This window comes from Ctenopharyngodon idella, chromosome 7, assembly GCF_019924925.1.
Source record: "Ctenopharyngodon idella isolate HZGC_01 chromosome 7, HZGC01, whole genome shotgun sequence".
Taxonomy (NCBI): domain Eukaryota; kingdom Metazoa; phylum Chordata; class Actinopteri; order Cypriniformes; family Xenocyprididae; genus Ctenopharyngodon; species Ctenopharyngodon idella.
The window spans coordinates 2,413,744-2,439,235 of NC_067226.1; the positions used below are offsets into that span (position 1 = coordinate 2,413,744).

Here is a 25,492-nt window from a genome sequence, read left to right on the forward strand (position 1 = left end):
TGAGGTGTAAGTCCCTTTAATAAAACTCATGAAAGGCAGTGTAACAAAGGGAAAACACTAAAAGCAAGTTGACAACATTTACAACCACAAAAAAACCTACTGTACAACCCTAATGATGCTGTCTGATGCAGTGTCTTTTATTTCTTTCTGAGATTAAGAGCCTTAAGTTTTCTGTAATGGGGGGGGAAAAAAAAAATCATTTTGTAATGAGTGGAAAACTGCAGTGAAAACTTTATTGTGATTAATTATAACAGAGCCTCGCATACATATGTATGACTCAACTTGGCTGGAGAGCTGGGATGGTTTCTTCACAATGGAACCACAGAATATATAGAGTATCACTTATACAGGATGTCATAGTGACCTGGGCGGTAGAGCAGGAAGATGCGTGGCTCACTTCCTTCAGGGAAGATATGATTGTTCACTGTTCCACCCTCTCCTCTGTCCATGTATTCCACTAATATGGGCACATTCAGTGCCTGTGCTAAGGCAATGATATGGATGTGGTCACTTTCTTTTGACATGGGTTCCACCTCCTAAAAAAATAAAACATTGATTATTAGGCCAAGTATAACTGGTAACTCTTTGAATCCTGATTAATGTAGCTCAACAGGGCCGTTTCCATGCATAGGCACCTCAACGCCCATGTAAACATTTAAGCAAAAATTCGGCACATACTAATTTTTACAAACATTTGTCCAGAAAACATGAAACTCTTCCATTCATACGTGGAAACAGGGCTTGACATTAACTACTTCTGCTCACCAGCCACTGTAGCTAGTGGTTTTTCAAAGTTACTATCCACTCAGCATTTTCACTGGCCACAATTTTGACATCAATACCATGGGGAAAACTGCCATATAGATATTTTTAATATTTCATAATTTGGCAGCAGGTATATTAGGCTACTGTCACTTTAAGACCTGACACACTAATCCACTATACTATTACACATGGTTTTTTTTCTGTTTACATTCACTTAAAACATAACTGTGTTTTAGGGCAAGACCACCCTGTTTGTAAAGCAAATCATGATTTGTTGTAGCAAGAGCGTGCTTTGATTTGTCAGTGCAATAGCTATATTGGCTTAAAGGGTTTGTTCAACCAAAAATGAAATTTCTGATATTACTCACCCTCATGTCGTTCCAAACCCATAAGACCTTTGTTCATCTTTGGAACACAAATTGCGCACAAAGTATTCTCGTCCCTTCATAACATTAAGGTTGAACCTTGTCTTTAATACCTTTCTGGGCCTCAAAAGGTACAATAATGTTGCTGGTTCAGAAACCCTCGGATTTCATCAAAAATATCTTAATTTGTGTTCCGAAGATGAAAGAAGATCTTACAGGTCTGGGACGACATCAGAGTGAGTACTTGATGACAGGAATTTCATTTTTGGGTGAACTAACCCTTTAAGTAGATGGAGGGTGGAGTCCACTTATTTGTGGATTTGTCTGCATGTCTTGACACTAGGGGACTCATTTATAAAATGTTGCGCAGAAACCGTCCTAAATTTGATCTTACAATCATTTCTCTGATGTGCGTACTTGTGATTCATAGAATGAACGTACACACAGAAAACGAGCGTACGCCTCTCTTTCAGATGTGAAATCTATAAATTGCAAATGATCTTGAACTTGCGCGCAGCTGAATGGTTTCAGTTCTCCGTGTTTTAAACAACACTAAATTAATGTCATTTACATATAAAAGATCACCAAACTTCATCCTAATCCTTGGCAAACTGCAAGAATAGCTTAGATTTCCAAAAACCTGCAATAATCTGACCAGGAAAAGTGTGTACGTCTGCTCAGACCCTGACGTGGCTCTAAGCACTTTTCCACGTCAAAGACCATTTTTATAAATATGAGCATTGGCGTGGATTTAAGCGTACGCACACTCTAAGATAAAATCTGTGCCCTAGAAATGTTTCAAATTGTCAAAAGTTTAGCTGTTGAGGAGATGAGAGAGCAAGAAAGCGCAGCTGGTATTGTGTATCTATTCTAGGGAAAATTAGTATAGGAAGCGTTTCAGATATTTCAGTGTCGATATGTATCGAAAAAAAAAAAAAAAATCGATATTTTTGACAACACTACATTGCACTTATCTCAGATGCCATTTTAAAAGACTACAACTGAAAAATGTATATACTATATATAAAATTCAACCTGCCAAAGTGGCTAGTAGGAGTGACTGCATTACACGCCACTGCTGAAATCCACCTGCATTTGGTGGGTTGGCGGGTGTCAATGTCAAGCCCTGTGTGGAAATAAAATCTAAAGGTCAGTAACATACCGACTCTTATGAAATATTTTTTTATAAAAAATATCCTTATCCTAATCAACTAATATACACTGATGAGCCAAAACATTATGACTACTCACAGGTGAAGCGAATATCGTTGATCATCTCCACATATTAAGGTCTGGGTAGATTAGATGGTAAGCAAACAATCGGTTCTCGTAATCAACATGTTGGATGCAGGTGAAATGGGCAAGAATAAAAATCTGAAAGACTTTGAAAATGGCTAAATTGTTATGGCAAGGCAACTGGGTCAGGATTTCTCTGAAATGGCAAGACAGCGGTATCAACAGCGGTCCAAGGAAGGACAAACCACAATCCGGCATCATGGTGTTGGGCACCCAAGGCTCATTGATGCATGAGGGCAACGAAGGCTATCCTGTCTGGTCCGAGCTGGACCAGACAGGATAGTCTACTATGGTATAAGTCACACAAATTTTAATTATGGTGATGGGAAAAATGTGTCATACCACAGTGCATTGCACTCTACTACATATGGAGCTGCGTAGCCGCAAACCAATCAGAGTGCCTATGATGGCCCTTGTCCACCATCAAAAGCACTTACAATGGGCATGCGAGTGTTGGAACTGAACCTTGGAGCAGTGGAAGAAGGTCGCCTAATCCAATGAGTCCTGTCTTCTTTTACATCATGTGGACGGCTGTGTACATGTGTATCGTATTCCTGGGGAAGTGATGGCACCAGGATGCACCATGGGATGACGACAAGCCGGTGGAGGGAGTGTGATGCTCTGGGCAGTGTTCTGCTGGGAAACCCTGGGTCCGGCCAATATGACACGTGCCACCTACCTAAATGTTGTTGCAGTCCAGGTTCACCCCTTCATGACAATGGTGTTCCCTGGTGGAAGTGGCCTCTTTCAGCAGGATAATGCACCCTGCCACACTGCACACATTGTTCAGGAATGGTTAAAGGAACATGAAGATTTCAAGGTGTTGCCCTGGCCTCCAAATTCCCCAGATCTCAATCCAATTGAGCATGTGTGGTATGTGCTGCATCAACAAGTTTGATCCACGAAGGCTCCACTTCACAAACGACAGGACTTGAAGGATCTGCTGCTAACGTCTTGGTGCCAGATACCACAGGACACTTTCAGGTGTCTTGCAGAGTCCATGCCTTGGCAGGTCAGTGCTGTTTTGGCAGCATGCGGAGGACCAACTTCATATTAGGCATAACATTATGCCATAATGTTTTGGCTCATCAGTATAGAAGTTCCACTGAAAAGTACATTAAAATTAACATGTCAAAAACAAACTAGCTCACAAGTAATAATCTTTTCACCTGCTGGCAAAACTCTTTGACAGAGCGGCCACCCTCTATGAAGTGCTGAAAGAACACATGCTCCCGCTGCAGGTATCCAGAGGTGAGAAGCCTCAGGTAAACCACTATGTAGTCAGACACGCTCTGGTCATTGAAGGAGTTCAGCAGCTCTCCAAGTGACTGCTGCTTTTCACACAGCTCAATCAAGTCCATGAACTGACAAAGGAGAGAAACCACAGTAAGCATCAACTTATAACACAGTCAGCATGATTCAAGTAAAATCACAGGATTTAAGCCTTGAGTTTTGAAAAGAAGAAGAATGCATAGTTTAATTGTGTTTTTAAAGGTTCCTAATTTTGTTTTGGGGTTTACATGCATCAAAGGTCAAAAAACACTTTCATTTTCTCATAATATACATTGCACATCACCACATTTTTCAATGATTCTCGAATGACTCGTCCAAAGATTCAGTCTCTCTAAATCCCTCCTTTCCACGAGCCTGCTCTGCTCTGATTGGCCAGATGGCCCAGTCTGTTGTGATTGCTTACAGCGTGTGTCGGAAAACAAAACACCCATTACCATATCTGAATTACAGCTCCAGCGGCTTCCTAAAGAGCTCAGTGATTTTACACAATGTAAAGACAGTAACGATGCCGTCGATTTTACCATATCAATTCAAGCGCAAGTCCAATTATGAAACATTGAAAGAACTAGTTCTTCAACCCGAACCTCCATCGCAAGGATGACTTGAGCAGGACGTTTATGCTACTCAGTTTGTCACATTATGAGATGTTACGACTATACTTCCTCACTATCAGCATTAACAAGTGTATGTCCATCAACAAACCGATGTGTATATTTCCAATTTATTGCGGTGCACATGTGGGAACTGTATCATTAACTGTATCAATTACAGTGCTAACTTTAGCCGAGCACTAATGTGAATAAGTGATGTAACATTAAAGTTTGTAAAACAAATCTTACTCCATCCTTTATCATTACTCAAAGTACTAAGAACAACAGATAATCTGCATTAATGAACACAGCTTTAGGTAATAGAGTCCAACAGCTGATTAGCAGAACTATTTCAGTAAGACAGTAATAATGTGAGTTAGCTGGTTAGCCGGAGACCTACACATTATAAAACACAAAACTACGTATTGTAAATCCCATTTAGACCTCACAGAGATTTGAGAAGGAATCTTCAAATGATTATACTGCTGTTGTATTGCTGTGGTAAGTTTAACCACTGATTCTTTACATCCTCATCCTTTGGAAGTGTGTACAAAGAGAATTTGCTTTTGCAGAGCAGAAAACAGCATCTTCTCGACCTGAGAACAACACGAACCAGCTACAGTTTTTGAGGGCGGGTCAAAGTAGATGTTGTTTGTGGGCAGCCAATTGAAGACCATAGGTTGGCATTATGCAAATGTGTTACTGCGTTACGTATGCAGGTCACGGAATGAGACTGGAATTCTTGACGACTCGTTTAGGCAGTTCAGAGTCGATTCTTTCTTTTGGGAGACAAATTTATTTATCGTGCACTTCCGAATTTACAACTTTGCAGACAGCTAGAGTTGTCAAAAGTTGAAATTTTAAAAATGTGACACTTTGAGCCCTGTTAAGCGGATTCATAAACACCTCTGAATGGCCATTGTGTGTATGGCTCATCGAATATGTCTGTGATTGGCTTCAATGATCAACGCTGTAAAAACGTTGTAAACAGTCATCAATTAAGCTCTTCACCAAGCGCTTACACAGATACACACGGGAGCATTTGAAAGCAGGCATCTATCGTGGACCAGTCCGCTGATAGACGGACTGCTTTCAAACGCTCCCGCTTTCAAATTCAAACAATTCCGTGTGCTTTCAAACGCTGCCATGCGTTGAACATTGTAGCCAATCACAGACATATCCGATGAGTGCGTCAACACAATCAGTCAGAGGTCTGATTGAGAGGTCTTTACGAATCTGTTCCAAAGCGCTCAAAGCATCACATTTTTTAAATTTCAGTACAGGCAGGTACCAAAGTCGGTAGTTTTGACAACTCTACAGACAGCTATATTACACACTGCATCAAAGGTAATATTCAAAAAAGCATAATAGGGGCACTTTAAATAAAACATTTTCAAACTCACAGTGTTGTGAAAGTCCTCAATAGTGAACTCAGTGAAGCCTTGGTTTACAAGGTCCAGTTTGCTCTTAGCTGCCACAGCTTTGAACCTATAGCGCCAAAATTGAGACAGGATTGATAAATAGGCATTCAATAAACTGGATATCCACTGCTAAAACAATGACAGAGCAAAACAATATACACATATATACAAAATATATACAAAATTGCACTTCACGTAAATGCGCTTGCTGCTATCTCCTAAATTAGTGTATAATTTCCAAACAAAAGCAATGGTATCTGCTTTAAGCAACCCAAAAAACAGTAACACTACCTTTGCAGCTCTTTGCTGTCTTCCAGTAGTGTCTCCAAATGTGCAAATCCAAAAGCTCTGTAGAAACAATTTCCATCCGGCCGTGTCTTCCGAATGTACGCATACTTTTTGTGAAGGTCCTGTGAATAAGACGCATGTAAGAGAAACAGTTTTACAGAAGGTTTCAGGCACTTGCTAAGTAAGCTCATGAAACTGTAGTGACCTTTATCTTGAGCTGGTAAATGGTGTCCTCTGCAGCATATTCACCCTGAAGCACAGAGAGATCTTGTATGTCCGACACTAAAGGGTTAGTGGTGGCTATCTATTAAAACAAACACAGGAAATTAGAGGGTTAGTTCATTTACTCACCCTCATATTGTTCCAAACCTGTGTGATTTTCTTTTTCTCTGTGGCATATAAAAAGGGCAGAACGTTACTGCTCTTTTCCATACAATGAATGTGAATAGGGAAAGATGCTGTCGGTCTCTACAAAAACAATACATATGACTTCTGTGCTATAGTCTAAAGGGCAGTTCACACCAAGAATGATAAATATAATGTTAATTTTTTTTTTTCTTTTCTTTAACTTTAAAGAGAATAACGCAGTCAAAACCACAACTATAACAATATCACAGAGACACATTGATGAACCATTTTACAGGCAATTAGAATACTATGACTTTAAAGAGCTTGAGCATTTAAAGCAGCAGACAACAACATAAGTGCAGCGTGCTTAGAATAAACAGAATATTATTGTCCATTGGTGTGTTATAGTTATTGTTCTTGGTATCAAAATGCCTTAGGGCAATTCCATTTGATGATGTTGATGACAGAAATTACATGCTTCAGCTTTAAATTCTAGATTGTTCAAAGCTATCAAAGCCATGGTAGGTTTAGATGACTACAGCGTACAAGTTGTATAGACTACTTTCAGCCAGGGTGCTTTCTTATTTTTGGAGTGTGACAGCCCATTTAATTGTACAGAATTAAAAAACAGCATCAACACTGCCTAACATTTCTATGACAGAAAAAAAAAATATATATATATATATATATTTTTGAGAAGAGGGTGAGTAAATGATCACAGAATGTTAATGTTTCAGTGAACTATCACTTTAGATACATCTTGAGAAGAACTCTATTCATAATTGAAATAATAATAATAATAATTTGACAAGACATACACAAAATCATCAGCAATTTGTTCAGTAACAAACATTTACCATATATCTACATTACAAGGCTACTTTTAAATGCTGCATTGAGTCATTACTCTGATCCCTCACCTCTTGCTGAATGCGGTCCTGCTGTGCCATAATGGCTTCGTCATGTGCAAGGCAGTTCACTCCTGCAAAATAGATGTCATAAAAGTTTTAGAAACCTGCCACATAAGAACTGGATCTGACCCAGTTGACAGTGATGACAGTTGCTAATGCTGGAGTTTAGTTCTTTCACCTCATGTCATTACACGATCCGACGTGATGTAAACAAAGTCGTCTTCTAACCATAATCTAATGTCATACAACTAAAATACAAAAAGATACACCACTTATCTCCTAATACACTGAGTGAATATGAATTAATGTTATAGTCTACAGCTGATTGGCAAATAAAGCTACTATTCAATTTAAACTGAGAGCGTAAAATAAAATATTTTAGTAAAAATTAAAAAAAATTTCTAACGAAAATTTGACTGTGCAAAAATGTTAGGAAGACTGTTTTGTTGTTGTTAAATGAGCCCAGAGTTTACTCTTTGTACAGCTAATGCTCCTGCTCTGAATTTTCTCATCCTGCTCGTGCAGCAGTCAAAGCAGATTCTTTCTCTAATGCAAGCTACCTCGTGCAGATGTTTTGTTTGCGCATGTCATTGATCATTTAGACTGCGCGAGGAAATGATATTTTTGCACTTACCCTCCATCTCTCCCTGTGATGATTCCTGCTGCTCATCCGCCATCTTGATTGAGTTCGTTTTCCACCGCCCCCTCTCTCATGTACACTTCCGGGTCGTGTCATTCAGTCACAGGATAACGCATGCTGCCAGTGTTTTGGTTTATCTTGAATGCCTTTACCTAAGCTGGGTATTTGACATGTTGTCATTTAACAGACTTGCAGTGTCGCTGAGGACCCTTCAAAAACTGACGGAGGCTCACAGATGGCACCATACTAGTTTGACAAGTGCGTGTATATTTTCAGTTTCACTTAGGTAAAGAGATTCACTTTGATGGACATCAAAGTGTCTGTAAGTGCTGCAAGGCTTTTTCTATTTCAGTGATATTTGTCAGGTAGTATTTTCAAAAAATCGTTTACAGCGTCTTTAAAAGTACTTTTATTCTATATGTCAATTATGTATTACTGGTGTTCACAGATGAGTTGATTGAAAACATGGACAAAAAAGCAACATGGGACAGATTCTACACAGAAAATGGAAGCAAAGGCCAATTCAAAAATTTCGAATGGTTCTTCGGATTTCAATCAGTCAAGGACTTCATTCTTCCTGTACTTCAGACCATGTCTCATTCCCACAGTGGCCCATTCAACATCCTGGACATGGGTTGTGGCACATCCGCATTAGGACCCTCTATCTACAGAACTTCTCCATGTGCTGTGAAGGTTACTTGTGCTGATATCTCCCCGGTTGCAGTGAAACTTATGGAGAAGCACACTAATTCTGCATCAGTACAGCCATGCAACCCATCCTCTGCTCTTGCTTTCCTGGAGCTTGACTGCACACAGTTGAGAGGACACTTTGGGACCAGAAGTCTAGACATGATATTGGACAAGGGTACTACAGATGCTTTAGTTAGGTCTAAAGAAGGTCAAGTTAAGGCTGGACAGATAGTGAGGCAATGTTTAGAGGTGCTGAAGCCCTCAGGGGTTCTCTTACAGTTCTCAGATGAGGATCCTGATGCCAGGCTTGTATGGCTAGAAAGAGAAGTTAGAGGAGCAGAACTGACCGCTGATGTAGGAGTTCAAGAGGTGGGGGAATTGAGAGGTGTCAGCTATTTTTGCTATCAGATTTCTCCTTGTACTAGCCCCCACTCTTAAAATACAATGCATTTAAACTTCTAAAAGGGTTTCCAAGTGACAATATAGTCTAACAATACTGAACACTGATAATATTTTTTTTTTTTTTGCACCATGTATAACTTGCATAGTCAAAAGCCCGTTTACATTATTTGCATCAGATGAAGAAAAATCAATTACACACTTTTGTAAAAAAAAACAATTTATTTCAAAACTAATAATAATAAAAAATGTTTTGTCAAATATTCTGTGGTGTTATTTTTCATCAATGTGGGAAATTACTTTAAGAATCATAATATTGAATGGAACAACATAATTTAAAACAAAATATACAAATAAAGAGACAAAAAAAAAAAAAACACTAGGGGAAAAACACAATAAGGCCTATAATTTCAACAATGTCTATAATTGCCATGCAGAACCTGTGCCTTTTTAACATGAAAGGCTTGGAGGAAGAGATTTTGCAACAGTGTTGCGTATTGCAGTCATACACAATGAGATGTCTTGATGGATTTAATATCTGTAGGGATGCTGTCTCTCTCGGTTTTGTGGTTTTCTGCGTTTTTGCTTCATGACCAAGTTGTTCACTGGCCAGTAGGGGGCAGCAGCTGAATTATTTGCACCTTAAAAACATAAGCAGCCTTTTAGCTCAGCTTTACATTAATATTATATTCTAATGATTTGAGAAAACAAAATCTGTACCTCTGTAGAAGGCTTCCCTTTCAAAGCTCTGGTAACCTGTCGAGTGGGGAGGCAGATCATCATTGCTATACTGTGAACTAAAGCCATTGAACTGCCTCATCCTTTGGCCCTGTGTCCAGACTGGACCTAGAAGAGAATAAAAACTGTCACTTTAATATTAACAAAATAACCAAACATGACTAAAAACTACAACATCCCCCAGTGCTTACTAAAAGTTGTACAAGTGGTTCAAAATGAGTCATTATGCGGATTATTATGCTGGTGAATTTCTCAAAAGTGGCTTGATTGTTACCATTGTTGTAGTTGGTGGCGGGCATCACTGGTGGATAAAAGCATCTCTGGTTGCTATACGGTCCTGTTAAAAAGGCATGTTTTGAATTGTGAAAGTTACTTGGAGAAAAAAAAAAAAAAAAAAAAAAAAAAAAAAATGTAATCCATGTGGTAGGTTATTTAGAGTATCATTCAAAAGTTTGGGGTTGGTACATTTTTTAAAAGAAGTCTCTTATGCTCACCAAGACAATAGAATAAAAACAATAATATTGTGAAAAATGTTTCCTTATGATTATATATTACCCCTTTTCCTCTTCCTCCCCTCCCACTTCTCCCCTTTTGTCCATACTTTACTGTATGTTTGCCCTTATTTAACCAATAATGGGATCTGTAAAGGTTGTAACTAAGCTCTAATGTTAAGGGCCTTCATAACTCTTTGAAGAGAAAAAAGATTCTGCATCAGCTAAAACAAACTGTCAGATTTCTTGCAAGAAGCTCATCTGTCTGACAAAACATGAGAAATTAAAGAGGTCATGGGCAGATAAAGTCTACTTTTCTCATTTATTGGGGAGAAAGAAAGGATGGGCAGATAAGCTGTACTTTTCTTCTCATCCATTACATCCAGTGTCTAACCTGATACATAGACAGGTAAATTTTACTTTAGCAATGACTTATAAGGATATAGAGGGAAGATTTATTTATTTTTTTATTTTTTTTCTGGGGGGGATTTTAATTGTATCATTTAGACAAGTCTATGACGCTGCCTTTTTCTAACACCCCACTCTCCAGAATAAGGATGATGTTAAAATTGAACTTGTAGATTGCAGATAGTAGCTAAACAAGAAGTCTTAAACAATTAAAAATGTGTTAAAAATATATAATTAAAAAATATGTTCTGATGATAGTATACTGTCTGGCATCATTCCTAAAGAATATAAAACTGACTGAGCTAACACAGTCAATGGAAAAAGGACTTGGATCAGCTTATTGAAGAATGCAAAATAATTGAGAATCTCTATTTTGAAGAAGAATAAAAGTTCGGGACCTGATGGATATATAAATTAATTCTATAAACGTTCTGAAGAACTAGTATCTTCGCTCTTATTAAGAGCATATTACACACTGCAATCTGGTACGGTAGCACACTTGTGGAGCGATACAATCATTGTTGTAATTCATAAAGAGGGCAAAGATCCTGATGAATGTCAATCATTTTGGCCTATTTTATTGTTGAACAGTGATTTACATATTAACTGCCATTCTTGCAAAAAGGGTAAATAAAATTATTAGTCAAATTATACATCCGGACCAAACCGGATTTATTCCAGAGAGATATTATGGGTATGGGTATACCTCTGGAAGTGGTCAAAAGTGGACAAGCTCAAAACATTTTAGACCCCGTTTACACCTATATTTAGCATTGTCCGCTTGTGATCCTATCAACCAAAATGCAAGAATTTATTTTGTAATAATGTAAAAGTCTTTACTGTCACCTTTGATCAATTTTATGCATCCTTGCTAAATAAAAGCTTTCATTTCCTTTAAAAAATTTGATATATAAACTTACTGAGACCAAACTTTTGATTGATAAATGTACCTTGATAGCGAGCAGGAGCACTTGAAGTAGCCGTTTGCCAGCTATGGTTCTCACGTAATGGTGGGTGAGTATCTGCATTAATCTGGTCTGCAAAAAAGAAAAGCAAAAAAGAGCAAACATAAATGCCACACAAAGCCAGAGCTTTCCCTATCCGATCTTTTTTTTCCCTTGTCTTAAGACACAAAACCACTGAAACCGACTCAAAACAATGTAGTAGGGGTGGGCGATATGACCAAATTCTTATTACACAATATGAAAAATTTTATTTCACAATAACGATATATATCACAATATAGTTATCTCTTTTCTGTTATTATAAATAAGAAAAAAGCAGCAAATTACAAACAATAGAACAAATACAATATAACAAATATGATTCGTACTTCCCTTGTTGTATGTCTGTATTTATGCAAATATGTAGCACTGTGTTCCTGTGAGGCACAACATTTCGTTCTGCCGTATGTCCCCACATGTAGCGGAATAACAAAGCTCAACTTGACTTAATTTAAACAAATTAGGTTTTTCTCGGTACAATAGGTTTATTTAACATGTAGTTAGAATTAGTTCAGAAATGTAATAATCAAATGTAAAAATAAAATAGAGCTGCAAGCAGCGATGAAAGGGCCCTCGCACCCGGGCTCACCGCCACTCGGTGGCCTTAGGAAAACTGTGAACAGTGGGCGATATTCATTTAAGCAGATAAATAGAGGAGAAATATTGCAGTCATTTTGATGCACCACACTTCCTGCCATGTTGATGTCTTCAGGCCAGGACTATTATCAAACATGTAAAGTTTGGAGCAGATCAGATATTTTAAGCCTGAGTTACAACAACTTCCTGTTTTGTGGTGTAAATCGCATTCATTAGCACTTAGCCAAGTGTTGCATGATTTAATGTGTTTCTAGTATGTTTGTTACTATGTGGCATATTTAAATGTGTTGCTGGTAGTGAATTACAGTGTAAAGCATGCCATTTCCTGTTGCCAGCAGGTGGCGCTATGACTAATTGAATATTGGCATATAAATGTCTTCAGGCCAGGAGTCTTATCAAACATGTGAAGTTTGGGGCAGGTTGGACATTATATGCCTGACTTACAACAGCTTCCTCTTTCATAGCAAAACATCAGACTTTGTCAGGCTGCCACGGACATGCCGTTTAATGAAAACTCAAGATCTTTGCAATTTAACATTGCTAAAGTCTTAAGATTCGACAGACCAAATATGATGTTGTTCTTGTTAAATCTCAATGAGGAGTTAATCACAGTGTAAAACATGACATTTCCTGTTGCCCACAGGTGGCGCTATGACTGTAACTGAATATTGGCATGTAGATGTGTTCAGGCCAGGACTCTTGTCAAACATGTTAAGTTTGGGGCAGATCGGACATTGGATGGCCGAGTTACAACAACTTCCTGTTTCATGGCGAAACATCGAATTTTGTCAGGCCGCCACAGACACGCCCTTTAGCGAAAACTCTAGATCTTCGCAATTTAACAATGCAAAGGCCTTTAGATTAGACTGACCAAATAAGATATTGATCTGATTAAAGCTCTATGAGGAGTTCGTTAAAGTACAACGTCTGGAAATGGCAAAAACTGCAAAAATTTTGCAGAGAAAATTCAAAATATCTCACTGGGTTTTCAGATTTTGCACCCAGGGATTTTTTGTAGGTATTGGGCTGTTACATGTGTCTAGCGAATTTCATACTTGTACGTGAAATGTAGCTTGAAGGGCGCTTAATTGAAATTTTGTAGGTGGCGCTATCAAGCCATTTTGACATCTAATTCTGAAACCCCTATCAATTTTAACCACTTCTGATGCGTGTGCAAAGTTTCATGACTTTGAGCATGTTTAGGCCCTCAAAAATGCGATTATTTCAACATTTTATACCGCAATAATGATATATATCATATTGCCCAGCCTTAATATAGTATACATGCCAGATCAGTATGTGGCACTGTAATTCTGCCACAGAGATATACTAAAAATGGAGAATAAGACTTGGAGCATGCACATAAACCCTGAGCGCTGTATACAAACTTTAGTAAAGCTTAGAAATAAAGCTTTACTTTAGTTAAGCTAATAGACTCAGTAGCTTCTGCGGCACAAACACAAGCATGTAGTCCGTTACTGTTGTTGTTGTTGCTGCTGTTACATAGCGGTGTCTGAATTGGGTCGAGACGTGGGGTGATGACACTGTTTCATAAAATATATGGATTGGCTGTACACACGAAAACACAAGGGTGTCGTTTTCAGATTAATCCACTCTGGGCCCCCGATTTAAAAAAAAAAAAAAAAGAAAAAAAAAAAAAAAGCGGTTTCAGGCTCCCAAAATGCTGGATCCATCTGAAAAAAAAAAGCAATACGATACAAAATATTTACATATACATCTAAACATGTCTCCGAATGATTCATGCATCTTTAGGCAATTCACTAATTAAAAATGTGATTATTTGAACCGTTTGGTTGGTATGGATCAATATATCCCACTTTCAAAATCACAGAAACTTATTTTACAGCTTTAAACCTCAGCTAACCAATGGCACCAACTCAATCTGCATTTCTCACCAAGTTTTGGCAGTTCCACTCCCCATGCCTGCGCTACATGCTCCAGGAGCAGGCACGTGATCTTGCGGTGGGCGACAGAATTCCAGTGCACACCATCATGCATCCGGTGTTGCAGGCTGAAACGAAACTGGAAGTGCAAGTCCAGCACGTCGAAGCCAAAATTGTTGGCAAGAGTGGCTCCAAAGTAATTCGCCTCAATCACATCAAATCTTAATGTGGGACCCATGTGCTGAATCTGAGTTTGTGGGCAAGATGAAAAAAGGATTATTGACTCATCACTGTTCATAAGGGTTCAAACTCTAACACTTTTTTATGTTAACCACCTCTGGGACCAGGAAACCTCCCATAATCTTCTTTCCCAGGGGCATGGTCATGTTCCACACAACCAGGCTCTCTTCAGGCAAAACGGTCTTTAGCTTCCTGAAGAACTTGTTAAGGTTCTCTTTGTACTCTGAGGCCCATTCACGGCTGTACCTGTGTAAAACAAAAATCATGTTAATCAAAAAATAATTATGACATGCTAAAAATCTTATGTCTGTAACAAGGTCTAATGAAGAGCACTCCTACCTGGATATATCCCACACACAAGAGCTGACTATAACCAGGTCTGGTTTTATGCCATGTTCAAAGTCAGCTAGGATACTCTCCATATATCTTGAGAAAACTTGCGTGACAAAATAGAAGCGGACCAAGTGGTGATCAGTACGGTACTGTCTCACTTCTCTGTACGCAGTGCCGTTATTCATTTGACCCAACCGGCCGCCTTCCACCAGGCAATCCTGCTCAAACGAAAACTCACCCTAGGAAATATGGATAAGATTGATGCACCATCAGACATTGCTTAACCAGGAAACTTTACATGGGTATGGGATAAGAGAATATTCCTAACCTTCACATACACAACAGCTTCATTTGCTCCCATATATTGATTACATGAAATGAAAATGATCAAAACTGTGTATTTGTTAAGCCTTTTGCAAAAATAGCTTTTGGACATGGCACCCGATTTTTAGCCGGTCATCGGATGGTCTACCATCAACTATGTCCCAAATTTTAGCTTCACAACCTTAAAATGGTATACCCAGCTGAAAATGTAGCTGGTCTATCATAGCCTACCAGCTTACACCAGAAAATGAGCAATTTAGAGCAGCTTGAAACAAGCTACCATGTTCCAAAACCATAGTCTGTTTGAACATGTACATTTTAGGATTAGTAAAAGGAGACAATTAATAAAACATCCATTCAGATACTGACCTTGGTTTTTAACTGGGATAAGCTTAAATATGCGTCTCTCTGCAGGATTAGGACTAAATCCTTGTACACTGAGCGCTGAACTGGAAAAAAGAACAAGAAATTCTTATAAAAAACCAATCATTCTTATTAAAAATCAAGTGCAGTTTAGAGTGGGAAATCACGAATGCCATTACTATCATAATATTGATCTCCGTAAGTACTCACTTGAGTCTCCTAACACCACAACAAACTTGTTGTGGAGCAGTTGAGCCACAGGCCTCATCGTGGCTTTACCTGTGTCACACTGAAATCAGAGTAACGTTAATTGATTAAAAAGCGAAACACACGTAAATTTGTATTAACATAATGGCATTACGATACGCGTAGTGTTTGAATCCCGGGTTTCTTATTATCAAACGCTATAAACCACCAAAACTTACCCGTTAAATCAAGAATTCCGTGAATGATGAGCAGGGATAAATTGCGTGCGTAATGAGAGTTCAGTGGAGATTGTGAAGAAAAGTGAGACATTGCTGCCCTTGCGGTTAATATCGGCAAGACATGCTAATTTGTTTTTTAGCCTTCCTCTAGTCGGTCTAATTCCAGTGATCTCTTGTCTTTAACCTCTAAAGAGGAAAACTTCAGCCCCATTATAGCAGAGAAAACAACACACTTTATACAAAACATATACTAACTTACTGTAACTATTATTGTACTTATGTACAGTAACTACTTGCTTTGTTATTTTTAAAATACTCTAGGTGACATTATGTTTATTACAACGTCTATGGTTTCACCTTATTATTTCCATGGCGACGCGTCATGTGACACACCGCAGCCACAATAGCGCTGTATGACAGAGGTACCGCTTCGCTTTTATTTCGTTTTTCCTTTTTTATTCAAAATATTCAACTTGTTAGCTATGTCATCAAATACCTAATATTCCGATTCTCAAATACGTGTTAAGTGAATGTGTTTTGTCGTTTAAAACCTTTATAATGATCATGGCGCCGCCATTTTACTTTGCATACTTCTCTCGAAAATAAGTTTAAACTTTATAGTTAACACAATGTGTATCTGATATGAATAATGAATAAATATGAATAATAAATATGAGTAATGAATGTTCATGTCGTAAATATAAGGATTATTTCCGCTTCACAAAATATTTTACAAACTATAAATGTATTGTTTTGCTAGTACTTATGTGTATTTAAATGTCTAAAACCTAAAATAAACATTATGTGGTTGAAAACAGTATATACAAGTGCCGAGCACGTCCGTCTCTGGCTCAGCGCCAGCCAAGGCGCGAAAGCACATTTGAATTTAGCAGTTGATCACGTGATGCACTGAACGTTCTAATCACACCGGTGTGATCGTATGCATCAAACGGTTCGATTCCAAATATTTTAGAATGGTGGCAACCATGATTAAAACGTAGAGAAATTATAAAATATGAGTATGCCTACATGTGTAAAAAAAATGTTTTAATCACAGCCATTCATTAAAATAAAGAATAAATGTTTTATCAAAACATATGTGAAATTATTAAGATTTAGATTGACATTCAAAGACATACGCGCCTCTCTCTCTTTTATGAACTTTTTAAGCTCTTATTATTTTGCACCTTTTATGCAAACAAGCAATGCTGGTTTCTAGGAAATTGTCCCTGACTGCAGCAGGCAAATAATCGTTTGAATGATTCAATTAAACTTTTTATTCCTTTTATTAAACTTTTACTGTTTACTTATTGTCAGTTGATACCACTTTCATCAAGACATATTAGGCTGTACATTTCTAAACTTCATTTGTGAAATATTTTGACATAATTCTCATATAAACAGATTAACAGGCAGAAACAATTCATTTTCATAATTGCAGTAGGCTATATACTGTATATTCATATTGCAGCGCTTCCCATGTTACTGCCAATGTTGTATTTCTCATTTGTAAATCACTCTGGATTGAAGCATCTGCTAAATAAATATATGTACATGTAAGCAACCTGAATATTTATACAATCTACAATTTACAAAATCACATAGTTATACTTAGAATTTACAATTGAAGTACAATGAAACAAGAGTCAGATATACAGTAATACCAATCTGTGGTAATCTGTCGTTGAGTGTTCACGTAAAGTGCTTTTATACTGATGTCTATTCACAATACGATTGCAAAATCTGTGAAAGGCCTCTAACCCTCAAGGCCAAACTGTGTCACGTATGGCTTCGGTCGGTCTGTCACAAATTCATCATTGCGAGACAGCTTCTTCATGAACTCGTGAATGGCTTTCACTGATTCTTTGAATCCCCACGTCTCAACAACTAAACTCGCCAACTCACACCATCTCTATTCACAGTCTTATTCATTAAATGCTTTAACTTCTTGAACTCTTCACATTTAAGACAAAGAGTATAGAACCCAAGAGGCGACACTTTGATACTTTTTGGGTAACAGCCACTAGATGGCGCTCCGGTAGCGCGGCCGCCATTATGGGGTGAAAATACTAACTGGACCATAGAATCCTTCACATCTTACGCGACCAAAAATGGACGAATTTCACTGCCAAATCAGAAACGCAATAGAACAATTTTTTTTAATTAAGTCACCAGTAAATTGTATAGCTCCTACAGTAAATGTTGTATTGTCTTATAGCTGTTTCATTTTACCAGTGGAATCCAACCATTCAACCATCTGAGGTAACGTATTTAGCCTACTTTATTGAGTATTTCATTTTATGCAACTTTACACATTTATTAATAGTAAATTAATAATTAATAAATTTAAGATCATCATGTTTGCAGCGAACAATATATTTCAGACCTAGTGGAGTAATAGTAATAATAGTATCTAGGTCTGAATTGAAATATATATTGTACGTTTTAATGGATCACGCTACAAACATAACGATCTTATAATACATGATGCATTGCTGTGTCCGTTATCGCATAATTCCCACTTTTGCTGTAACGGACATTAGACAACACTGCAAAATCAAGCTGTTATATTCATATATTTATTGTCCAACATTCCCAATTTTTCTGATGCATGTCCTTAATTTAATTTCATATGTTGGTATTAATTCAGTGTTTATAAAGCTAATACTTGAACTTCAAAGAATTTTAACCCAAACTGACTGGGTTTCTAGAGAGCAAAGGTTTTGTGAAAAAAGTGGAAGACCTAAACACAAAGTCTGTAAAATAAACTGTTAAAAGGATTTGATGATCACTAGTGATAGTATTTTATTCTGTGTTGTCATCATTCAGGTTGGATTTCAGCTTTAATGTACGTTTTTTTTAACAAAGCAGCTGATATTGCCATAGAAACTAGTGGACTGCCGACCCGCTTTCACCCCCAAATGGCGGAAACGCAGGGCCGCTGCTGCAATGGAACGTTCTATTGAGTGTCGCTTCTTGTTAGTGTATATTCTTTGTTTACGATCCTCCATCATTTCACCAGGATCAGCTATCCAGTTCTCTTAGACACACAAATAGGCAAAAAAAATGATCAGGTGTTTTGTTTGTAAACACTTCAATAGGTATATATTCAATAGGTAATATTTCAAATATTATAGTAACTTGTTTGGTAATGTCCTTCAGATCTCATTTGTGTGTGATTATCAAGTTCTATCTATCAATTACCATTTCAGTCTTTAATCCGACTATTGGTGATTCTATGGCCAACCCTCCCCATTACATGGCTTGGGACTCACGCACACAGACACGAGCATTCACACCTACGGACAATTCACCTATACTGCATGTTTTTACTGCATGGATTGTGGGGGAAACCGGAACACCCGGAGGAAACCCACGCAGAACATGCAAACTCTCAGATTATTATTCAGTTACATGAGAAAAATAAAACATTTAAATGCTTTTTACAATGTTTTAAGTACAAACAAAAAAAATGGCTTACCTCTGTTAGAAGTAATCTTATCACTTTCCTTTTTAACACTGAATTTTAATTTGCAGTTCAGTCACATCTTTATCCAAGACGATAACAATGTAGGATAGTGATTACCATCTTGCAAGGGTTCAAATAATTTTTCCTAAAGGGTACAACAAACTAACCGTACACAAAAAAGCTGTACAGCATTTAGTAAGGTTAATAAAATCAATAAAGCATTTTTCATTTCCTGTGCCAACGGACATGTGCCCCATTAGCTTTACAGTGTGATAAAACAACTAAAATACATCAAAATAAATGTCTTTGTCATAAAAGAAACTGGTGTCTAAAATATAGATTATAGGTGTAGATAAGCAAATGTCTGGGAAAAACAATCTCTGAATTTATTAAACTTTAGTTGGACTCTTTGGCTATTTTTGAGATCAGAGTATACTTTGCATTTGTCATTAGTTTGTAGTCAGAGCTGGTTTGGATGAACACATACTCTTGTTGCGGATTTATTTTTTTTTTTAAATCTGTTGACCAAACAAGAATATGCGATGTTTATTAAAAATCTACAATGGCAAAAGTACAACAAAATTATTATTATTTTTTTTTTTTAAGGAAGAGATTTTGCAACAGTGTTGTGTATTACAGTCATACACAATGAGATTTTGTCTTGATGGATTTAATATCTGTAGGGATGCTGTCTCTCTCCGTTATGTGGTTTTTGGTGTTTCTGCTTCATGACCAAGTTGTTCACTGGCCAGTAGGGGGCAACCTTAAAAACATAACCAGCCTTTTAGCACAACATTACATTATTAATATATTTTGATGATTTGAAAAAGATAAATAAATCTGTACCTCTGTAGAAGGCTTCCCTTTCAAAGCTCTGGTAACCTGTCGAGTGGGGAGGCAGATCATCATTGCTATACCGTGAACCAAAGCCATTGAACTGCCTCATCCTTTGGCCCTGTGTCCAGACTGGACCTAGAATAGGAGAATAAAAACTTACTTTAATATTAATAAAATAACCAAACATGACTAAAAACTACAACATCCCCCAGTGCTTACTAAAAGTTGTACAATTATGGTTTCAAAATGAGTCATTATGAGGATTATTACGCTGGTTAAGTGAATTTTCTCAAAAGTGGCTTGATTGTTACCATAGTTGTAGTTGGTGGCGGGCATCACTGGTGGATAAAAGCATCTCTGGTTGCTATACGATCCTGTTAAAAAGGCATGTTTTGAATTGATGTTACTTGCAGGGAAAAAAAGTAATATTGTGAAATATTACCACCATTTAAAATAACTTTAATATATTTAAAATGTAATTTATTCCTGTGATGGCTAAATCAAAATTTTCAGCAGCCATTACTCTAGTCTTCAATGTCACATGATCTCATTTGACACTAAAGATGAATTCATGCAGCGCTGTGCAGACCGATCAGCAGCTGAAATTTTGTCTGACGTGAGACAGCGCAGACGCCACGTCACTGTGACATGACATCAAAGTACCGCGAGAGCAGACAGCTGACTCAGCCGGCGCAGCTTCTTCAGAGCAGCTGCATGAGCTCTGATGATGACACAGCTGACACGCATGACAACGATCACGTGTGTTTCATGTTTATTCTGAAAACCTTCAGTTCCACTAATGCTCACAAATCTGTATTTTTATAACAGTAAAAGCTCTTTTCATGTAGTCGCAATGTTATATTGTGTCATGTTTATCAAAATAAAACTGATTTAAAAAAAAAAAAAAAAAGTAGACCCCACTTCTGTGGTATTTAATCTTTTGGTACTTTATTCTTGTGCAAACAGACGCTGTAAGCAGTACATAAAGTATTGAATGAAAATGTCTTTGAAACATCTGTGTATTTGATAAATATTGCATTTATTAACTTCAGCTGTGATAAAGTATGCAAACGCAGCACGAGCGTCACTACGGGAAGCAGAAAGTGCCCGACTTCATGTCTCCATTTTCAGCTCCTCCCCGAATGCAAGCGGCTACTCTCGCCAATCGTTACATCCAGCCGCAGCCGATGTCGAACACACCTACTCTAATATGCTGATTTGGTGCTCAAGAAACATTTCTTATTATTAGCAATGTTAAAGGTACAATATGTAAACTTTTCTGTCCGCTAGAGGTCACTATAGGCTTATTAAAAAAAACAAAGGCGTAGCGTGATGATGCCAAGTTCGAGCGCGGAATCTTGGGACATGTGGTCTTCACCTCACAGCCGGTGGAAAATAATCGGGATAGGACTCAGGCAGAAATCATGTTCATGGATGAAGCAGAGCAGGACCGAGTGTTGTGGGAGCTGAACGAGGCCGCTGGAGCGATCGTGAGGCGTGTGTTGCACAAGCAGCAGAACTTTTATTATGCCACAGTTGCCGGCGCCGCTTCCGCTTTTACGGTCAAGTGTATGAGGTAACACAGCTCTGTTTAGCATATTAGATACATTTGATTGTGTTGAAAATGATGTTATAACGTTACTCTGTGCATTTGCTCAGTGGCTGCTGTGAGACACTTGTTGCACACTGCAGTAAGCTAGATCGATTTTAGAGTATCATATTAAATGCTGCATGGCTTGTGTTGATAAATGGCATGCAATTAATTTTAAAAACGTATTGTATGATGGAGAAAATTCTGTATTACGGTTACTAAAAATAAAGCTGCATCTGATTATGCTATGTTAGCTACTTCACAAAATAGTGTTTTTCTCTGAGGCATGGTAAAGCATGGTACTCGCAAAAAAAAAAAGAAAAAAAAAGAAAATTAGATTTAAACAATAAGACTAAACGTGTTGAGCTATATAATAATTAGTTTTCTGTCTATAAATATACCAAAACAGTTGTTCCCTTGCTTATTAACACATGTAATATATTAAAGCATCTTTGGTGTTTGCATGGTTTCTACAAAATAAAAGAAACGGAGGGTAAAGTGGGTATGACGCAATTGACAGGCGACTCCTCACACGTCCCGGAGCCTTGGTTAAAATGGCAATTTTCTTACGATTTACAAATTGTTGGAAACATTTGGGATATTGTAAGTACTCAAGTGAACAAAATATATAACACTGGCCTAGTGGTTTTTGGATATTTTACTGCAAAATTATTACATATTGCACCTTTAAAAACAGTTGTGCTGCATCATTTTTTTTGGAAACTATGATACATTTTTTTATGATTCTTTGATGAACAAAGTTCAAAAGAACAGAATTTATTTTGTAACAATGTAGAAGTCTTTACTATCACTTTTGATCAAATTTATGCATCCTTGCTAAATAAAAGTGTTAATTTCTATTAAAAAAAAAAAAAAGAAATAAACTTACTGAGCCAAAACTTTTGATTGATAATGTACCTTGATAGCGAGCAGGAGCACTTGAAGTAGCCGTTTGCCAGCTATGGTTCTCACGTAATGGTGGGTGAGTATCTGCATTAATCTGGTCTGCAAAAAAGAAAAGCAAAATAAAGCAAACAAATGTGTGACTAGATGTACCAGACAATTCATTAATTAAAAATGTGATAATATGAACTGTTTGGTTGGTATGGAACAATATATCCCAATTTCAAAATCATAGAAACTTATTTTACAGCTTTAAACCTCAGCTAACCAACGGCACCAACTCAATCTGCATTTCTCACCAAGTTTTGGCAGTTCCACTCCCCATGCCTGCGCTACATGCTCCAGGAGCAGGCACGTGATCTTGCGGTGGGCAACAGAATTCCAGTGTACACCATCTTGCATCCGGTGTTGCAGGCTGAAACGAAACTGGAAGTGCAAGTCCAGCACATTGAAGCCGAAATGGTTGGCAAGAGTGGCTCCAAAGTAATTCGCCTCAATCACATCAAATCTTAATGTGGGACCCATGTGCTGAATCTGAGTTTGTGGGCAAGAAGAAAAAAGGATTATTGACTCATCACTGTTCATGAGGGTTCATACTCATACACTCTTTTATGTTAACCACCTCTGGGACCAGGAAACCTCCCACAATCTTCTTTCCCAGGGGCATGGTCATGTTCCACACAACCAGGCTCTCTTCAGGCAAAAGAGTCTTTAGCTTCCTGAAGAACTTGTTAAGGTTCTCTTTGTACTCTGAGGCCCATTCACGGCTGTACCTGTGTAAAACAAAAAATAATTACGACATGCTAAATCTTATGTCTGTAACAAGGTCTGATGAAGAGCACTCCTACCTGGATATATCCCACAAACAAGAGTTCACTACAACCAGGTCTGGTTTTATGCCCTGTTCAAAGTCAGCTAGGATACTTTCCATATATCTTGAGAAAACTTGCGTGACAAAATAGAAGCGGATCAAGTGATGATTCGTGCGGTACTGTCTCACTTCTCTGTACGCAGTGCCGTTATTCATCTGACCCAACCGGCCGCCTTCAACCAGGCAATCTTGTTCAAATGAAAACTCACCCTAGGAAATATGGATAAGATAGATGCATCATCAGACATTGCTTAACCAGGAAACTTTATATGGGATAAGAGAATATTTCTATCCTTCACATACACAACAGCTTCATTTGCTCCCATATATTGATTACATGAAATAAAAGTGATCAAAACTGAATATTTTATAAGTCTTTTGCCAAAATAGCTTTTGGACACGGCACCTGATTTTTAGCTTACACCAGATAATGAACAACTTGGACCAGCTAGAAACCAGCTACCATAATCCAAAACGTATCTTAAAGGGTTAGTTCACCCAAAAATGAAAATAATGTCATTTATTACTCACCCTCATGCCGTTCCACACCTGTAAGACCTTTGTTAATCTTCGGAACACAAATTAAGATATTTTTGTTGAAATCCGATGGCTCAGTGAGGCCTCCATAGCCAGCAATGACATTTCCTCTCCCAAGATCCATTAATGTACTAAAAACATATTTAAATCAGTTCATGTGAGTACAGTGGTTCAATATTATTATAAAGCGACAAGAATATTTTTGGTGCGTCAAAAAAAACAAAATAACGACTTATATAGTGATGGCTGATTTCAAAATACTGTCAGGAAGCTTCGGAGCGTTATGAATCAGCGTGTCGAATCAGCGATCGGAGCGCCAAAGTCACGTGATTTCAGCAGTTTGGCGGTTTGACGCGCGATCCGAATCATGATTCGATACACGATTCGATACACTGATTCATTATGCTCCGAAGCTTCTTGAAGCAGCGTTTTGAAATCGGCCATCACTATACAAGTCGTTATTTTGTTTTTTTTGGCGCACCAAAAATATTCTCGTTGCTTTATAATATTAATAATGAACCACTGTACTCACATGAACTGATTTAAATATGTTTTTAGTACATTAATGGATCTTGAGAGAGAAATGTCATTGCTTGCTATGGAGGCCTCACTGAGCCATCGGATTTCAACAAAAATATCTTAATTTGTGTTCCGAAGATGAACGAAGGTTTTACGGGTGTGGAACGACATGAGAGTGAGTAATAAATTACATTATTTTCATTTTTGGGTGAACTAACTCTTTAATCTTTATTTTCCAACAAAATACTTTGCTAAATTTAAAAGATTAAATGTTTCAATGTACTTTTTGAGGATTAGTAAAAGGAGACACAATTAATAAAACATCCATTCAGATACTGACCTTGGTTTTTAACTGGGATAAGCTTAAATATGCGTCTCTCTGCAGGATTAGGACTAAATCCTTGTACACTGAGCGCTGAACTGGAGAGAATAGTCTTATTAAATAGTGTTATTAAAATTTAAGTGCAGTTTAGACACAGTATTAATCTCCGGCATTACTCACATGAACTTCCTAACACCACAACAAACTTGTTGTGGAGCAATTGAGCCACAGGCCTCATCGTGGCTTTACCTGTGTCACATATTGGAATCAGAGTAATTGATTGAAAACACATGTAAACTTTGTATTAACAAATGGCAATACGATACGCGTTGGGTCTGAATCGTTAACCCCGGGTTTCTTATTATCAAACGCCATAAACCACCAAAACTTACCCGTTAAATCAAGAATTCCGTGAATGATGAGCAGGGATAAATTGCGTGTCGTAATGAGAGTTCAGTGGAGATTGTGAAGAAAAGTGAGATAATGCTCCCCTTGCGGTTAATATCGGCAAGACATGCTAATTTTTAATAAGCAAATGTATTTGGAAAAAAGTCAACATACTTAATCAAGAACTTGTAAAAAACAAAAAAAACAAAAAAAAAAACAAAAA

The 25,492-nt window shown here is 37.6% G+C and overlaps 3 protein-coding genes across 11 annotated transcripts; 1 reads left to right on the forward strand and 2 right to left on the reverse strand.

Annotated features, from left to right (window-relative positions):
• otub1b (OTU deubiquitinase, ubiquitin aldehyde binding 1b) lies at positions 1-8,036 on the reverse strand. 2 transcript variants are annotated; one of them, XM_051900431.1, is made up of 7 exons: positions 7,912-8,015; positions 7,287-7,348; positions 6,224-6,322; positions 6,022-6,140; positions 5,713-5,797; positions 3,596-3,790; positions 1-536 (listed from the first exon to the last, which is right to left on the reverse strand). In XM_051900431.1, exons 1-7 carry the CDS (start codon positions 7,952-7,954, stop codon positions 339-341), a joined length of 801 nt encoding a protein of 266 aa, XP_051756391.1. In that variant the 5' UTR covers positions 7,955-8,015; the 3' UTR covers positions 1-338. The 2 variants fall into 2 exon arrangements, with proteins under 2 accessions (XP_051756391.1, XP_051756392.1); XM_051900432.1 differs by lacking the exon at positions 1-536 and adding an exon at positions 2,108-2,256 and having other exon boundaries at positions 7,912-8,036.
• On the forward strand, positions 7,993-9,383 carry cskmt (citrate synthase lysine methyltransferase). 2 transcript variants are annotated; one of them, XM_051900433.1, is made up of 2 exons: positions 7,993-8,175; positions 8,366-9,383. In XM_051900433.1, the coding sequence occupies exons 1-2, from the start codon at positions 8,088-8,090 to the stop codon at positions 9,043-9,045; spliced, it is 768 nt and encodes a 255-aa protein (XP_051756393.1). In that variant the 5' UTR covers positions 7,993-8,087; the 3' UTR covers positions 9,046-9,383. The 2 variants fall into 2 exon arrangements, with proteins under 2 accessions (XP_051756393.1, XP_051756395.1); XM_051900435.1 differs by having other exon boundaries at positions 8,084-8,239.
• Positions 9,209-25,446, reverse strand: fam113 (family with sequence similarity 113). 7 transcript variants are annotated; one of them, XM_051900429.1, is made up of 10 exons: positions 25,275-25,446; positions 25,063-25,131; positions 24,901-24,980; positions 23,482-23,714; positions 23,256-23,406; positions 22,933-23,167; positions 22,649-22,735; positions 20,451-20,513; positions 20,149-20,274; positions 9,209-9,647 (listed from the first exon to the last, which is right to left on the reverse strand). In XM_051900429.1, the coding sequence occupies exons 2-10, from the start codon at positions 25,118-25,120 to the stop codon at positions 9,538-9,540; spliced, it is 1,143 nt and encodes a 380-aa protein (XP_051756389.1). In that variant the 5' UTR covers positions 25,121-25,131; positions 25,275-25,446; the 3' UTR covers positions 9,209-9,537. The 7 variants fall into 7 exon arrangements, with proteins under 7 accessions (XP_051756389.1, XP_051756382.1, XP_051756388.1 ...); XM_051900422.1 differs by lacking the exons at positions 20,149-20,274; positions 20,451-20,513; positions 22,649-22,735; ... (3 more) ...; positions 24,901-24,980; positions 25,063-25,131 and adding exons at positions 9,727-9,852; positions 10,019-10,081; positions 11,594-11,680; ... (3 more) ...; positions 15,415-15,494; positions 15,619-15,697 and having other exon boundaries at positions 25,275-25,412; XM_051900428.1 differs by lacking the exons at positions 20,149-20,274; positions 20,451-20,513 and adding exons at positions 9,727-9,852; positions 10,019-10,081 and having other exon boundaries at positions 25,275-25,348.
• Between the last annotated feature and the right edge of the window lie 46 nt (positions 25,447-25,492).

What these genes read in the sequence shown, in the direction of transcription:
- otub1b (XM_051900431.1), bottom strand. Translation starts at nt 7,954, where the DNA reads ATGGCGGATGAGCAGCAGGAATCATCACAGGGAGAGATGGAGG. An exon ending in ATCACAGGGAGAGATGGAGG is followed by an intron (nt 7,349 to 7,911) that starts GTAAGTGCAAAA and finishes TCTATTTTGCAG; the next exon opens with GAGTGAACTGCCTTGCACAT. An exon ending in TTGAGGACTTTCACAACACT is followed by an intron (nt 3,791 to 5,712) that starts GTGAGTTTGAAA and finishes CTCCTTTGTCAG; the next exon opens with TTCATGGACTTGATTGAGCT.
- cskmt (XM_051900433.1), top strand. Translation starts at nt 8,088, where the DNA reads ATGTTGTCATTTAACAGACTTGCAGTGTCGCTGAGGACCCTTCAAAAA. An exon ending in GCACCATACTAGTTTGACAA is followed by an intron (nt 8,176 to 8,365) that starts GTGCGTGTATAT and finishes TGGTGTTCACAG; the next exon opens with ATGAGTTGATTGAAAACATG.
- fam113 (XM_051900429.1), bottom strand. Translation starts at nt 25,120, where the DNA reads ATGAGGCCTGTGGCTCAATTGCTCCACAACAAGTTTGTTGTGGTGTTA. An exon ending in TGCTCCTGCTCGCTATCAAG is followed by an intron (nt 20,514 to 22,648) that starts GTACATTATCAA and finishes CCTTTTTAACAG; the next exon opens with GATCGTATAGCAACCAGAGA. An exon ending in CGCCACCAACTACAACTATG is followed by an intron (nt 20,275 to 20,450) that starts GTAACAATCAAG and finishes CTCCTATTCTAG; the next exon opens with GTCCAGTCTGGACACAGGGC.